The sequence below is a fragment of the Hyalella azteca genome, unplaced genomic scaffold (assembly GCF_000764305.2).
Source record: "Hyalella azteca isolate HAZT.00-mixed unplaced genomic scaffold, Hazt_2.0.2 contig712, whole genome shotgun sequence".
Lineage (NCBI taxonomy): Eukaryota > Metazoa > Arthropoda > Malacostraca > Amphipoda > Hyalellidae > Hyalella > Hyalella azteca.
In genome coordinates this window covers 66,085-83,572 of record NW_025931049.1, presented here as the reverse complement: position 1 = coordinate 83,572, position 17,488 = coordinate 66,085, and the positions used below count along the sequence as shown (strand labels likewise).

At 37.5% G+C, this 17,488-nt stretch overlaps 1 protein-coding gene across 1 annotated transcript; it reads right to left on the bottom strand.

Annotated features, from left to right (window-relative positions):
- Positions 1-15,512: 15,512 nt before the first annotated feature.
- On the bottom strand, positions 15,513-17,067 carry LOC108665490. Its single transcript, XM_018152246.2, has 3 exons — positions 16,717-17,067; positions 16,219-16,371; positions 15,513-15,698 (listed from the first exon to the last, which is right to left on the bottom strand). Exons 1-3 carry the CDS (start codon positions 16,723-16,725, stop codon positions 15,513-15,515), a joined length of 348 nt encoding a protein of 115 aa, XP_018007735.1. The 5' UTR covers positions 16,726-17,067.
- Between the last annotated feature and the right edge of the window lie 421 nt (positions 17,068-17,488).

The window sequence follows — 17,488 nt, the reverse complement described above, 5'->3', positions numbered from 1 at the left end:
CAGCCATATTCAAGATGCATCACTGGGTAATATTTAATAAATAAATGCTACTAACAACTTTAATAGTATATCCCTTACTCTCCACACACTGCAACACTTACACTCATTGCGACTGATTTTCGGACAAGCTTTGCTGCATCCTGATCCATCCAATGTACCGGAAACCTTACCGTGTGCACTTGCAGTCTTTCAGATTTTGAACTATTTTTTAAATACATCCTATATAATCAAATAATTTTTTTAACCTCCTTAACATAATAAACCTTGATGAAAAATATTTACAAACTACTGTTATTATTCATACCTTGTAATTGAAATAATAATCAATTATCTTGATTATTACACCACAAATCAGTATGTCATCATTCTAATTGCTACTAAGAGACAAATATTCAAAAATTTTGTTTAGTATTCACACAAATTCTTATGAGAAAATATACTTTTAACAACAAAGCCATGACATAGGCCGATGTATCTGTATAATGGTTTTTTTACATTGAACCAACAGCATAGAAAGAAATTATATAATGCTGAAGGGGCCGCAATGGCTGGGACAAAAAATATATATGTTTATGTTCTTATGGTGGCTATACGTAGTTCAAAAATTAAATGGATACCTTTAATGCACAATGGAGCAATAGTGAAGCAAATTTTTCCTCTTATTTAACATCATCAAATTTTTCATTAAAACAGCAAAACTGCTCATTTTAGAGTAGAGCACCCCATTCAATTATGTCATCAATTTTTTGGTCTCATTTTTATTGATAAATGGGATGCAATAGGTGACCATGCCAAATTCCAGCAATTTGAAATGTACTGTGGCCTTACTAATACAGGTTTTATTTTTCAATGCAGTGCTAATAGCAATATTTCAATAATTTATCATTATTTTGCTTATGACTAACAAAACGTATATAGGAATTTGTTTTCATGCTGCGTTTTTGAAATGGCCAGAATGAGAGGTTTTTAAAATCCAATTAAGCAATGCTTGCTTATTGTATTTACAATTTACTGGAATATAATACAAACTCTGCTTATAATTTCTCTCACGCCACAATTAGAGCAGCTTAAATTTCTTTGTTGCTCACTTATAGAATAAAACTGTTGAAGAGAAACCTTTTGAAAACTCTCAATGTGTGGTTAATATTGTAAGTTAGATAAGACAGTCAAGTATTGTATCGGCAATACAACACTGTCCAAAACTAGCCCCAAATAATCAAGCAGTTTGATCAAAAGCTTGTGTCAATCGATTAACTTCAGCATAGTTGACAGTGTAGGAACCAGGTGGACACTTTGCTTGAAGCAACGCTTGATGGTTATTGATGGTAAATTTGATTGATGACATTGATTGATGGAAAGATGTGCATATTTTTATGAAGACGGGAAAATCAATACGTATTCAAAACCATTGCTCATCACTAAAATGAACAAAACGACTACTAGCAAACAAACAGCAAGTGTGAACTGATCATATTTCTGATGAGTGGGATTTTTTGACCACAACAGCAAAGGCTTGATTCATAGGCCGATGTATCTGTATAATGTTTTTTTACATTGAACCAACAGCATAGAAAGAAATTATATAATGCTGAAGGGGCCGCAATGGCTGGGACAAAAAATATATATGTTTATGTTCTTATGGTGGCTATAGTTCAGAAATTAAATGGATACCTTTAATGCACAATGGAGCAATAGTGAAGCAAATTTTTTCTCTTATTTAACATCATCAAATTTTTCATTAAAACAGCAAAACTGCTCATTTTAGAGTAGAGCACACCTCAATTATGTCATCAATTTTTTGGTCTCATTTTTATTGATAAATGGGATGCAATAGGTGACCATGCCAAATTCCAGCAATTTGAAATGTACTGTGGCCTAACTAATACAGGTTTTATTTTGCAATGCAGTGCTAATAGCAATATTTCAATAATTTATCATTATTTTGCTTATGACTAACAAAACGTATATAGGAATTTATTTTCATGCTGCGTTTTTGAAATGGCCAGAATGAGAGGTTTCTTAAATCCAATTAAGCAATGCATGCTTATTGTATTTACAATTTACTGGATTGTTATACAAACTCTGCTTATAATTTCTCTCACGCCACAATTAGAGCAGCTTAAATTTCTTTGTTGCTCACTTATAGAATAAAACTGTTGAAGAGAAACCTTTTGAAAACTCTCAATGTGTGGTTAATATTGTAAGTTAGATAAGACAGTCAAGTATTGTATCGGCAATACAACACTGTCCAAAACTAGACGCAAATAATCTAGCAGCTTGATCAAAAGCTTGTGTCAATCAATTAACTTCAGCATAGTTGACAGTGTAGGAACCAGTTGGACACTTTGCTTGAAGCAATGCTTGATGGTTATTGATGGTAAGTTTGATTGATGACATTGATTGATGGAAAGATGTGCATATTTTTATGAAGACGGGAAAATCAATAGGTATTCAAAACCATTGCTCATCACCAAAATGAACAAAACGACTACTAGCAAACAAACAGCAAGTGTGAACTGATCATATTTCTGATGAGTGGGATTTTTTGACCACAACAGCAAAGGCTTGATAAAGGTTGATTGAAGTGCGCATCAATAGTTTGATTCCAGCCACATGATCATTTAGCGGCTTCCAGTACAACCATAACATTGGGGACTATATCTTATATCATCCTCTTTTCATGTTAAAATTCTTAGGCAAGCCTTTGACTATAGAGATGAGTGCAAGATAAAAGCAATTGCATAATATTTGCTTATGTATTGAAATCAAAATAATGCAGTAATATTTCAATTTCCTGGATTTACACTAGCATCAAGTGATCAATGGATGTTGCTACAGTGGCAATTTTGATTATTAACTCCAATCAATTGTCTTTATGATATTCAGAGTCATAAAATTCTAACAATACAGAATAGATATGCACCTATGTTAATAGTACATCCATAATAGATACATTTTCTGGTAGGATAGTTACATGAAATATAGGTATCTAGTTGCATATCTAATCTGCGGTAAGAAATTTATGACTTTGACGATTATAAAGACAATTGATTGGAGTTGATAATTGAATACAGTAAATGAAAATGTTCTTTATTTCTCATCAAATCATTTTGGTTGCAATAGAAAAGAAAATATAAGGAAGTGAACTCATTATGTGATTGCTTTCCAATCTCGCGCTCATCTCTTATAGTCAGAGGCCAGCCTATAAGAATTTTAATACAACCAGAGGATGATATTAGGACAATAACAATGTAAAAATTGCACACTCATGATGTAAGAGTCACACCACACCATGAGTGGGGAGTGGTATACATGAGTGGAGATGACAATGGTAAAAAAATGTGCAAGTTGTAGATTGCAAGGAGTCCAATGGGCATAGAGAGTGGCCAGTGGTCTTTCTGGCCCCTTAGGAAGATGCATTTCAAACATTTTTTTTTAATTTTTATGCAACTAACTTTGTAGAATGCATCTTTGACACAGCAGGCATTGCAATAGACAATTGCAATTTTATTTGGAACGGAAATTACCAAATTGTGGATTGTGCTTTGCAGTCTCATATGACCAACCAGAAACTGGAAATTTGTAAAAAGTGCAGCCACTGGTGCACCTCCTGCCACTGGTGCAAGTACGTGAGCAGTGCCCATTGCTGAGACTGGCAAATATCTAAAATGCAATAGTTTCAATCCAAATGTGTTGGCAAGATCTTCTGAAGGCATAAATTTTGCTGCTAATGCATTGCCAAAGATCTTCCAATATTCACCCACTTTCTGCACCCTGGAGTCAGCCGGTCAGGTGGCATTGACAGGTTTATCAGCAAGTCTGGTCAGGACTCTTGAAAGATCCAAACTGGAAAATCAGGACAGAAGCCACCTGTTAATGAGACACAAATGATCATACCTGCATGCTGCATTCAATTTCAGATGTTTCTGAAAACCTTGACTAATTATGATAGAAAAATTTAGGAAATGCAACACATTTTTGCATGCCTTTTTTGTAAATCACCTTTAAAAGATATGTTTAAGTTCAACTTTTGACACCTGAAAAAGTCTATACAAATACAATATATCAGATAAGATAACAATGGTTTCTGAAGCAACCACACAGCCTGACGCCCAGACCAGGCATTGCGCAAGTGGCAACGGGTGTCGAATGACACTGCAATTTTTGAGGCTTGCACTCTTGGTGTTTCTGATGGAGCAGTGCAATTTTTTTTATATATTTAGTAATTACTGTGTGATTATATGCATCACAAAAATGTAGGTGCTAAAAATGGTCCAAGTCACCCCATTTCATGTATATCAATTCATTTTTCGTGCACAATTTGCTAAGCATGAAAAATAAATTATAAGCTCTAACTCAATACTCCACGAATTATTGAAAAAGAGAAGCAATCTTTAATTATAGCTAACTAGACAGAAATACATGGATTTCCACAATTTTAGTTTTCACAGGCATAAATATGCAGCATTTTCACAATGACAGGCTCTTTAGTTGCCACTTATGTGACTTACAGTCTTAGTTTGTTTAATATTCTCATGTAAGGCATGTACATGATGCAGTTATCTATGATACTTAGCTGGTCTTCTAATAGGACACAAAAAAGAGCAAAAATAGTATCTCGTTTACCACTATGCGAGTTTGTTAAGATGAGGCGCGTCACCGACGGAGGTACTGGCGCCCCAGTACTTCTTCTTCTTTTGTCCACTTTCTGAGGACTTGATTCTTCACCACTTGCCTCACGTCCGGACGGGGAAGCAGTACTTGGAGAGCGGCGGCGAGTTCAACTTCAACATGCGGCGAAAAATACATCTGTCATAAGGCGCGGAAAATATAGATTCTGGATTTTTTATACGAAACGTAGCAGTTTCTGAATGAGTATCAGAGATTCAACACAGGTACCATGTATGGTGCATTATTGTGTGATTCTATGTTCATAATAACTAAATGATCAAAATCCATTCATGAAAGTAGATTTCTTGCTCGTATTTCATATTAGATTTCATAATTCAGACTGTTCTTAACAGAAAAATTTAATGAGGAATAGGCATAAGGCGCCGGCAAGTCGCTACTGCATTACATGTCATTACTATGGACTTTATAAGAACAAATACCCCTGAATTCCAGCACATCAAAACGCTTATAATCATGTCCATTCCAATTTTAAAGCATTTCTACAAATATTATTGTCAGCATTGACGAGGCCAAATCTTGCTCATTGCTGATTCTCTACATAGCAGAATGTTTAAAGCTTAGTGTGATTTTAGACCCACAATTCACTGCGAAAATTTTGCTGTTCTAAGCCACACGGCCACCAAGCATATTATGACCATTACTGTAACGAGAAGCTCGGTTCAAACACGCATCCATTGCTCAAATCTCGGTACTCTGAACTGTAATCATTGGGCTACGTTGTCCCTTGAAGTTGTACACAATTCATAACGCAACATAATATGGCACGTGTCAACAGAATCGCTGTAGCAACACTGATTCTTCATTTCGCTGAACTCATCATCAGACTCAAGCCCACGTTTTATGCAAGTGCCTATCATGAAACTAAGTCAATTCGTGATCGCCACCTGGAGCATAGTCAAAATTTTCTAGTCGGCAACGTATTTGATGAGAATTGATTTTCCTAAAGATTAAGTTAGGATAGGTTAAGTGGAGCCAGTTCAGGTTATGTTATGACGTCCTATTGACAAAAGCCAAGTCAAAACAAACTTCTCCTAGCCTTTTGAAACAATCTGTTTAATAAGAAATAGCAAAGTAAACAAATAATGAAGGCAAAATACTTTAAATTTCAACCATCTCTATTCAGAATAACTATAATTGTACGCTGTTCATTCAAACGAGTTTCGTGAGGTTCGCCGCCTTGAAAAAGATATGAGGAAAAAAAAGTCAATATGAAATCAATGCTTTTTACTTCAACCTCCACCTGGTCAGCGTTCCAAACACACGAGATATGCGTGGAAAATAAAACAGGAACTTAACTAAAATATCATCAGTTATTTGAACCCTGAAAGAGACAGCAGAGAAATCGGATTACATTGAAATGAACTTCAGAAAACAAAATAGACGCGATTATATAAAAGTTACATAGAAAACTTTAGCCTTAAACTCAAATTCGTAAATAGGGTCAAGCCAGGATGGACAAAAGATGGCAACCACCATGGCAGCAGCTGCAACTATTGATGCCAGGCTGGATATTCTCATGAACCGCGCCCGAGGGCCACCACGTCGCTCCCACACTTGGTGGGCAGAGTAACAAATCCTTCACCTAAGCTAAAGCATTGTATGCAGTAATCTTGCACCTAAGCTAAAGCCTTGTATGCTGTACCCTGGATGAGCGTCATGAGGCGGTCTCGCTCGTGCGATTTTGCTGATACTAACTCAGCGTCTCCGTTCATCTCTTCAGCATCTAGCCAATAATACGTCTGAATTAAATCTCAATGTCCATACTCTGATCCTTGTTGTCCAAAAATACTGAAAACCCTGACAAATCGCGAGAAAATATTAAGAAGTACATAATATGCATTGAAAAGAGGTATTTCTATGCAATGACAATTTTCATGTAAACATTCAAGAACAAGTTCAAATTTTTACGCATCAAACGTCTTAAGATTTTTAAAATTGTCTCGTGGTTTCTAGCGAGCAGTTGGTTAATTATGCAATGAAAATATCCAGCTGTTGGTAATGTCCCGGATCATTGTATACGCACCTTCAGACTTTTTATGTTTCTTCCTAAACCTGAGAACAGGGATTCGTGACTAAGTTCGTGAGAGATAAGCAAAACACCATCTGTCTAGAGAACCTATCTTGATACGGGGTGGTAAGACAAGAGTGATATGATACAGGTAAAGCTAAGACGTCGACCTTTAGGTCGGAGTAGTTCTAACGCGAGTTAACATCGCGGCGGGTGTACTTGTCAGCTTCTGCGGGGGCCTTACTAAGGTTCCCAGCCCTTTTATAGAATTACGGCTTCCGCCCACTACTGAAGGTTTGACCGCGTGATCTTTCATGTGATGATGCCCATGCTGACTCATGTCTAGTACTTTTACATCAATCTGTATCACGTCTAGTGAATATTACGTCTCAATTATAATGAATAGAATGAGACGCCTGATTGACACCGGACAGCACCATGCCAATATCAACAAGAAAATTGAGCCTGGGGCACCGGGAACAGCACCTAGCAACGGAGATTTACTCGTTTATATCGTAAATTAATCAAGAATTTCACTCCATTGGGTGATGTTTTGCTGAAGAATGCATACGGAGAATATGTCGATCGAGATCGCGACGATCGACGCACGAAAATTCACACCGGGAACAGCCAAAAGGCTTCCCAGCTGAATGCTTGGAAAGGCTATGTCGACTTAAATCGGTTCGTGTGACGCAAGCATATGGGCATTCAGAGCAGGTAAAAGGTTTCTGTACTGAATGTTTATAAAGAATATGTCTACGTAGATCTAATTTTGTGACGCAAGTATATGAGCACTCAGAGCAGGAAAGAGGTTTCTCTGCTGAATGTTTGGATAAAATATGCAGTCTTAGTTGCCGTTGTGTGACGCACCCATATTTACAGTCGGGACAGTGCAGAGGTTTCTCTGCAGAATGTTTATAAAGAATATGACTATTTAGATTTTGTTATGTGACGCAGACATATGAGCACTCAGAGCAGGAAAAAGGTTTCTCTGCTGAATGTTTGAATAAAATATGCTGTCTTAGTTGCCGTTGAGTGACGCACCCATATTTACAGTCGGGACAGTGCAGGGGTTTCTCTGCTGAATGTTTATGGAGAATATGTTGCCTCAAGTTATTCTTAAAAAAACAGACATAATCACAATCAGCACAGTTATATGCTCTCTTGCGTGCATGTTTATCAGGAATATGTCGCTGCAGCCTCTGGGTGAGCTGCTTGGAGCTGGATGATGCAGAGACGTGGCCACCGTCACCAGCCGCTGCTGCAGAGACGTGGCCACCGCCATCAGCCGCTACTGCAGAGACGTGGCCACCGCCACCAGCTGCTGCAGCAGTGGACGGCGCGCCGCTGCTGCGCTGCTCAAGGCGAATAATTGCAGCATTTAACAGGTTACTTCTTAGCAAACGCAATGCAGGGCAAACAATAACTTATTAGTTAAGTTTTATGTACAGAAATTGAATTTTGCAAGAAAATCGAGAAAATATTGAGATGTTAGAAGTAATTTTTTAGAGATAAGCTTCGCCATTACATCAGTAAACTGACAATGATAGTATGAATAACATAAGAGATGTGCAAAATACAAATTAACAAAATTAGTATCACGAGAAAAATGTTACCAAATATTAACATCATGAAAAAAGTGTAGCCAAACAAACAACCATACAAAATATGCAAGCCAACACCCCACACTCCTGATGCACTGATGCCCAAGACAGCCTCACTGGGAACATCCTTCCCAGGAGCTCATAGCTGACCAAACCCACTAACAAACTAGATTACAAGCTAATGACTGCAGGCCGAGAAAAATAACTTTTGAAAATGGAAAGAATATGGTCATTATATTTTCTCAGTTAATATTGTCCTGGTCAATGCAGACTCAATATGAGGAATGATGCCTTAAATATTCTGAGGGTCTTGCCTCACATAAATATTCTGAGGGTCTTGCCTCACAAAAATATTCTGAGGGTCTTGCCTCACAAAAATATTCTGAGGGTCTTGCCTCCCATAAATATTCTGAGGGTCTTGCCTCACATAAATATTCTGATGGTCTTGCCTAGCATAAATATTTCTTCTCTCTACCTACCCTTGGGCATGCATCAGGAAAAGTACTTAGGAATTTAGTCATGAACATATCAAGGTCTTCAAAAATGAAAGGAAAAGAACTTATTGTGGAGCTGCTAGACTTTAAGAAGACATTGAACATAAATACATTGAACATTTCATTGAACATAAATAATTTTCATGAAGATTATACACTTGATTTTAAATTTCAACACGAATCATGGATTGAGAAACCAAGTAATCCACAGATTCACTAATTATGTTTCTTGTCTTCTTACAAAGTTCACTCATAATTAATAATTTCAATAAAACAACACAGGAGATACACCTTACAAACAAAATATATTTTCCTTGGCAAACACTCCCCACCTGTTTTTCTGTCACCCCTGCTATGACTGAGGGTTGTTGAGGGGCGTGGGGAGCCTCATGAGCATCACTTGGCGCTTCCCTCTTGCAGGGCACACACAGCGGGAGAGGAGGGACTGGTGGGTTCTCACAACCAGGGCTGGGCAGCTCATGGGCCTGCCAGGGCAGATGAAAAATATTTCCATAAATGAGAAAGCCAAATTTCTGGAAAATCTTGCTGAGTTTGACACATACGTTCAATAGTATAAAACATTGTTTTGTAAGATTTATCTTAAAATATGTAAAATTTTACATTTCTCTAATACAAGACTTTGTTGCATTTAACAAAATATTTAAATCATAATATAGTTTCCATATGCCAGCTAACATGTTTACCTTTTCATCATATTTGAATGGTTCTTCCTTTACACTTATAATCTCCATTGCATCAACAGCTCCTCCTTGATGTTCTCAATTGGAACTTCAGGGGCTGAGGAGGCAGCCCCAGCATCCAAAACTGCAAAAAGGAAATAGTGAAGTAAGGTGGAAAATGTTATTCAGAAATAAGTTCCCTCAACGTAGAAAATTTTTATTAATGTCCCATATAGGTTACTGGCACATATTGTTTTTAATGGGAATTTTTGCCTGAATATTTGTTAATTACAAAACCGTGGATTCAATTTCCAACCATGAACAGCACTACTACAAACAACCATGTCAATTAACTATAAGTGCAGGATGGAGCAAAATGCCAGGCTCACCTTCACACTTCACACTGCCAGCATCAGCACACACTTGAGCAAGGCTTGGCATGGCACACCAGCCCCTCCCCACGGCAGCTGCAGGGANTGAGTTGTTACTTGTTATATATATCTTTAGGGACATCATAGAAAAAACTTTAACCTGGTATGCAGGAAACGTTTGAGGGAATTAAATAATTTGCCTTAATCATTTATTTATTTAGAATTTATGTATTTCCGACCATGGACAGAACTTATTCAATTTATCTTGACTGATCGAGGCACGTAACAAAGTGCAGATTAAAATATGCCTCTCTTAACAATAGCTATATGAGTGAAATACCTACTGGGCAGTATGCATAAACATCCTGAGCCACATGCCTATACCTTGAACAACCATATAACTTAAACAAATGTCCAAGCTAATAAGTCAGTGGGTTCTCATCAAAATTGCCAATTTTATCCCAAGAACATAAATAATCAAATTTTTCTCTTTAATTTAGAGGCACAATGGCTGATGAGGCCTCAATCTTCTGATGTCATTGTTATCAGGGAAAATTCTATTTGTGCCCACGTCTCAAAATTTTAAGTTATGCACTACATAAATTGAGGATGAAAATTGCTTTGAAGTTGCCAATTCATTGCCTTAAAGCCTTAAAGAAATCAAGGTTCAAACATGATAGACAGTATTTGGTGGTTGCTGACTACACCATAAACTAAATATGTATTCATGCTATATATTGGCAATGACAAATGACTGAGACTTCAATACTGTACAAACAGTACAGAAACCAAAGTGGATGACAGAGAGCTAGAGGAGGAATAACAGGCAAATTATCTGAAAATTTTCTTGGGAAATTTCAATGGGGTTTTTTGAAAATTGGAAAATGCTGTTACATATATCTTCATGAGCATCATAATTTCCAGATGTATTGAACATTTGTCACTTCAGAGCTGCAGTATTTTAGCAATAAGTAAAAAATTCTAATGCTAAGTGATGTAATTTCACTTCTAAGACTTCATTAAGGAAAAATAAAGGCCCAGGCCATCAGTGGGTTGTAAGGATATGAGGACTAAGCCCACTAAGATTTATGCTCATATAATCAGTTATTAATCAAGATTCTAACTGAAAATGACAGTTGTGAGATAGATTATTCACTCAAACTCACACTAAGGTTACACTATATTGAATTTGAATTGAATTTGCATTTTCCAATGAGAATAATATCACTTTAATAAATAAATATATAAGTATTTAGGAATATGCCCTCCCTGGCAAGATATATGCCTCCACCACCTTTTGTGACTCCACCAGAGCTTTCCCATCACTTTCGGGGCAAAAAAATTTCCACTACATTAATTGTTAACAATTGTAATGTCTAATTGTTAATATAAGAGCATGATCAGGCTCCAAGATTTCAAATGTATAAAAAATTTCTTACTTTAGAGCCACAAGATTCAATTCATAAGTTGGAATATTCCAATCCTGACACCTCCCAGCTCAGCCTGTGCACAACTTTATTAATGTCAAGTCTTTATATTATCTCACCACTTTTTGTTTTAGCTTAATTTCTGACACACTCTCACCAACTGGTAAAGGCTGCAAGGTAGAATAGACAAAATAATTAGTTAGTGGGCATCTTTCAAATCTGATGCAGATAATTACTATGGGGGATCCACTTGAGTGTTCAGGCACGGGGCATTGAGCATCAGTACAAGCAGGAACAGCTTATGCTGATGCCAGGTTGTACAAGTTTTTCTTCTGCCCTCACTTTACTGATTTGGCTGCTTTCATTTTAGGGCATCCTCCATAGCTTGCTGTGTTGCTCCCTTGGCAGTTGGCACACTTGGGGCTTCCTGTGTTTCTGTTTGGGCAATCCTGGTATCCGTGGGCACCTAAGCAAATCCCACATTTAGTTGCAGAGCCGCACCTGAAAACTCTGGTACCCAATGCATAATATTCAGGCCACTGTTTACCTGCATAAATTCGCTGCATACACTGAGTAGGAGTAGGATCCTGGTTTTTATCTATCATGCTTTGCCTGACTGACAGTACATTGGAATGAAGTTTTTTATTTCTTCAAAAATTCCCTCTGCCATGGTCTCCATACCAACTGGGACAATAACTCTACGAGTCAGTAATTTTATTTATGGCAGCCAGCATCTTAAAACCTTATTCCCAATAGATGTAACTGACAGAAGATTGAAAAATTCCTCTTCCTTAACTCACACAAGGTTATAACGAGTAAACCTCTGGCTTAATTTTTATTGACTGATGATATCTTTTCTTTGCCAAATGGAGATTTATCTATTTCTCTATCTGATCTAATATTATTTGCAAAGAACTTCCTAACTTCTCAGGCATATCCACTGGTTCAATCAACATGGTCTTGAGTAAGCTGTCTAATATCTCAGCAAATTTTGACAATGAGTTTAAAGCAATGGGGTAGATATTGGTAAGTTTTGTATAACTGGGGCTGATTGTTCTGATCCACTAGTGCTGGTACTTTGTCCAACTGAACTGAGCCCAACAGCATGTTCAAGGTCTACTTGAAATCCACAGGTGTAATTATTCCTCCTCCGGCTTGACTGCTCCTTAGTAATTTTGGCTTTTCATTTACAAACTTGAGGGACTCTAAAAACTGGTATCAGTCGTGGGTATTCTCCTACTGACATTTCTCAACTGATGGTCCATCTGGGAATGACAAGTCTGGTAGAGGCAACTCACCATCTGTAGTCTCATCAGCAGTGTGGAATTATGGATAGGCAGTATATTCTCACATTTATATTTCAAAATAAAAAATCCCCATAATAATAATGTCCATTTCAATTTTAAACTTTCTGTCATAATATTAATATCAGCGGTGAAGAGGCTAAATCTTGAATCATTCCAATAACTGATTTTCTCATTCCTGTCACCAATTAATAATTACAATTTGCTATGCTTTCAGAAACGCAATTCAGTGCTCAAATTTAGCGGTTATGAGAAACCGGGCTACCATGCCAATTCTGACCAAAACCGTCACAAGAAGCTGGGATCAAACTCAAAACTTACTGCTCCTATTTTAGCACTCAGCCCAATTAAGCTGTATACCCTCCAAAACACAACATAAATTATAAGTATCAAATTTCTTGTATTAACACTGATTCTTCATTTCTCTGAACTCACCAGCAAACTCAAGCATATGTTCTGCACAAGTGCCTATGGCAAAACTCTGTCAATTCCTTGGTCGTTCTAGTTGAAAATTAAAATGCATTAATATAAATGTGCTGACACAAGAATAATCAAAATATTTTAGTCAGGTAACTATTATATAAAAACAAATTTTTCATAAGGTTAGGTTATGAGGGTTAAGTTCCACCAGCTCAAGTAAACTCATTATGTCACATTGACAAATAACCATGTCAAACAAACTTCTCTTAGCATTTTAAAAAAATTCGCTTTAATGTACTAAACTACGAGAATTGCATAGGTAAAAATATTTTACATCTCATCCATACCTACCTGATCAGAATCATTGAACTTATGTGCTTCGCACTAATGGGTTCGCTGCCTTGAACAAGGATATGCAAAAAAGAATAGTTGCCATGATATTAAGTCTTTTTATTTCATCCTTTGCCTGGTCTGCATTCTACACAAAAAACACTTTTGTCAAAAATAAAACTAGAAGTTAACTTGAATAACATCAGTTATATAAGCCCTGCCATTGGCAGCATCCAGCATGGCAAGCACTTACATTCAAATGAAATTAAAACTAAAATATATTCATAATAATACAAAGTTACAGTCAGCGTTTTTCCTCAGCTAAAAATTTACAAAAAAAATTGTTGAGCCAGGATGGAAAAAGGCAACAACCACCACTGCAGTTGCTGCAACAATTGATGCCAGGCTGGCAATTCCCATGAACCGCACCCAAGGGCCACCCGTCCCTCTGACAATTGGTGGGCAGACCAACAAATTTACCCTCACTTCTCTCTCTAAGCTCAAGCTTTGCATGCTGTAATCCCGCCCTAATAGTCCAGATCATTTCTTATTAGTCCAGGTTAATTATACCAAAATACGCCTGTCTTATTTCCACGATACATCTGACAAGGGAGTTGAAAATTAAAATGCATTAATATAAATGTGCTGACACAAGAATAGTCAAAATATTTTAGTCAGGTAACTATTATATAAAAACAAATTTTTCATAAGGTTAGATTAAGAGGGTTAAGTTGCACCAGCTCAAGTAAACTCATTATGTCACATTGACAAATAACCAAGTCAAACAAACTTCTCTTAGCATTTTAAAAAAATTTGCTTTAATGTACTAAACTACAAGAATTGCATAGGTAAAAATACTTTACATCTCATCCATACCTACCTGATCAGAATCATTGAACTTATGCGCTTCGCACTTATGGGTTCGCTGCCTTGAACAAGGATATGCAAAAAAGAATAGTCGCCATGATATTAGGTCTTTTTATTTCATCCTTTGCCTGGTCTGCATTCTACACAAAAACACTTTTGTCAGAACTAAAACTAGAAGTTAACTTGAATAACATCAGTTATATAAGCCCTGCCATTGGCAGCATCCAGCATGGCAAGCACTTACATTCAAATGAAATTAAAACTAAAATATATTCATAATAATACAAAGTTACAGTCAGAGTTTTTCCTCAGCTAAAATTTACAAAAAAATTGTCGAGCCAGGATGGAAAAAGGCAACAACCACCACCGCAGTTGCTGCAATAATTGATGCCAGGCTGGCAATTCCCATGAACCGCACCCAAGGGCCACCCGTCCCTCTGACAATTGGTGGGCAGACCAACAAATTTACCCTCACTTCTCTCTCTAAGCTCAAGCTTTGCATGCTGTAATCCCGCCCTAAGCTAGTGCCTTTTATGTTGTTAATCCTGCCCCTCAGACAAAGAATTTTGAGCTGTAATTCCGCCCCTAAGCTAAAGCCTTGTATGTTGTAATCCTGCCCCCTGGCTGAGGCCTTGTATGCTGTAATCCTTCCCCTAAGCTAAGCCTAGTATGCTGTGATCCTGCCCCTAAACTTAAGCCTATTATTCTGTAAACCAGCTCTTAAGCTAAAGTCTTCTGGACCTCAATTGTGCGTATTGTTGAAAGTCCCTTCTGTCCACACAAAAAAGTCTTTATATATTTCAAACGGACTAATACTTACTAGTGAGCAGTTGGCAAAAGTTTCCATGACAATATCTAGAAGTTGGTATCGTGACAACGTCCAGTTGTTAGCACAATGACAATATCCAGCAGTTGGCATCATGACGAAAGCCAGCAGTTGGCACCATGACAATAGCCAGCAGTTAGCACCATGACAATAGCCAGCAATTGGCACCATGACAATAATCAGCAGTTGGCACCATGACAATATCCAGCAGTTGGCACCATGACAATAGCCAGCAATTGGCACCATGACAATATCCAGCAGTTGGCACCATGACAATATCCAGCAGTTGACACCATGACAATATCCAGCAGATGGCATCATGACAATATCCAGCAGTTAGCACCATGACAATATCCAGCAGTTATCAATATTTTTTAGAATGCTTACGAAGGGCATGGCTACTTAGATCTCGTTTTCGGACGCAAGCATATGAGCATTCAGTACAGTTGAAAGGTTTCTCTGTTGAATGTTTGGATAAAATATGAAGTTTTAGTTGCTGTTGTGTGACGCACCCATATTTACAGTAATATGGTGCTGCAGCTGCTGGGTGAAATGCTTGGAGCTGGATGATGCAGAGACTTGGCCACCGCCATCAGCCGCTGCTGCAGAGACGTGGCCACTGCCACCAGCCGCTGCTGTAGCTCCCCCAGCCGTGGACGACGCGCCGCTGCTGCGCTGCTCACACCGAGACAGGTCACTTCATGGCAGGTAATTTCAGCAATTATCTGGTTACTTGTAAGCAGATGGCAACAAATGCATAATTTGAACAGAAAATTATACAAAGCAAAATGTATTCATAAAATCTTTATTCCAATGTTGTCCAGGTGTATTGAATATCCTCAATATACAAGAAACGAGAGTCATTTTAAATTTTTCTATGCTTGCCAAGGCCGCTCAGAAATTTGTCTTAAAGCCACCTGCCTTAAGATGAGCGTCAGAAAAAAATCCCTTGAGAATTCAAGCAACATGAAAACTTCGTAAAACAAGTAAATGAACTGCTACGCTCAGTAATGCTGAGCAACTGAACATGACATTTTCATGACTTGTACCTAATATTGAAACTTCATGTCATGATTTGAGCAGCAAGGAGATTATAAATATTCATTAATTACCTATAATCTTTCCTTCATACAATGTTAACTGAGGGTCAACACCTCACAAAATGATGATTTTCCGCCTGACAAACAGTACATACCTTTTGTCTTTTCACCCCTGCCATGGCTGAGGGTTGTTGGGGGGCGTAGGGAGCCTCATGAGCCTCACTTGGCGCTTCTCTCTTGCAGGGCACACACAGCGGGGGAGGAGGGACTGACGGGTTCCCACAACCAGGGCTGGGCGGCTCACATGCCTGCCCCAACAGGTGAAAATAATTGCACTCATAAGAATTAATATAGGAAATTTTGTTCCAAAAATAATTGAGAAAATTTATTAATCAATTTTGATGCTCCTCATTTTGTGAGTGCTTATCAACTACCATTATGTGTTTAAACATTTTTGAAGATTCACTTGGAATCACTTGTTAATTTTCTTTACAATCATATAAATAATCTATCATAAATATATACATTCTTGCATCCACTGTTTTATTCAATTTTATGGAAGATTGGAATATATTCAAGACACCGGATGCCAACTAATTTGTGAAAATTTTCATCATAATTGAATGGCTCTTCCTTTCTTCCTTTACACTTACAATCTCCATTGCATCAAACAGTTCCTCCTTGATGTTCTCAATTGGAACTTCAGATGTTGATGAGGCAGCCCTAGCATTCAAACCTTCAAAAAGGAAATAGTGAAGGTGATAGATGTTCCTCAGGAAAAATGCTTGCTCAACTATGAAAATTTTATTTCATTCCCCAAATAGGTTAATGGTACATATAGTTTTAAATGGACATTTATGCCTGGATATAAATGGACAAAACCTCAGATTCAATTTTCAACCATGAACAGAGCTACTACATACAACCATGGCAGCATCAGCACACACTTGAGCGAGGCTTGGCATGGCACACCAGCCCCTCCCTACGGCAGCTGCAGGGAGTTGGCGCAGCAAAACCCAGCACTCAAATATATTACGGGACAGGATTGTATTTAATGATGGCAGATTACCAACACCTGAAATACTTTTTACCAGAAAATCTGCATAAGAAAGTTTTGACAATTTATTGAACTTTCATATACAGCTTTAGAAGCCATGAAAAAGCATATTAACCTGACATGCAGTAAATAATTATAAGATTTTAATGATTTTCATCAATCATTTACATATTTATAATTTATTTATTCCTAAATATGGGCAGAACTTATTTAATTTCTCTTGACTGATAGTTGCGCATAACAAAGTGCAGATACATTTGACACTCTAAAGTCCAAACAATAGCTACAAGTGAAATTCCTACTGGACAGTATGTATAAACATCCTGAGCCACATGCATGTTTATCTTCCAGCAGCAAAGAATATACAC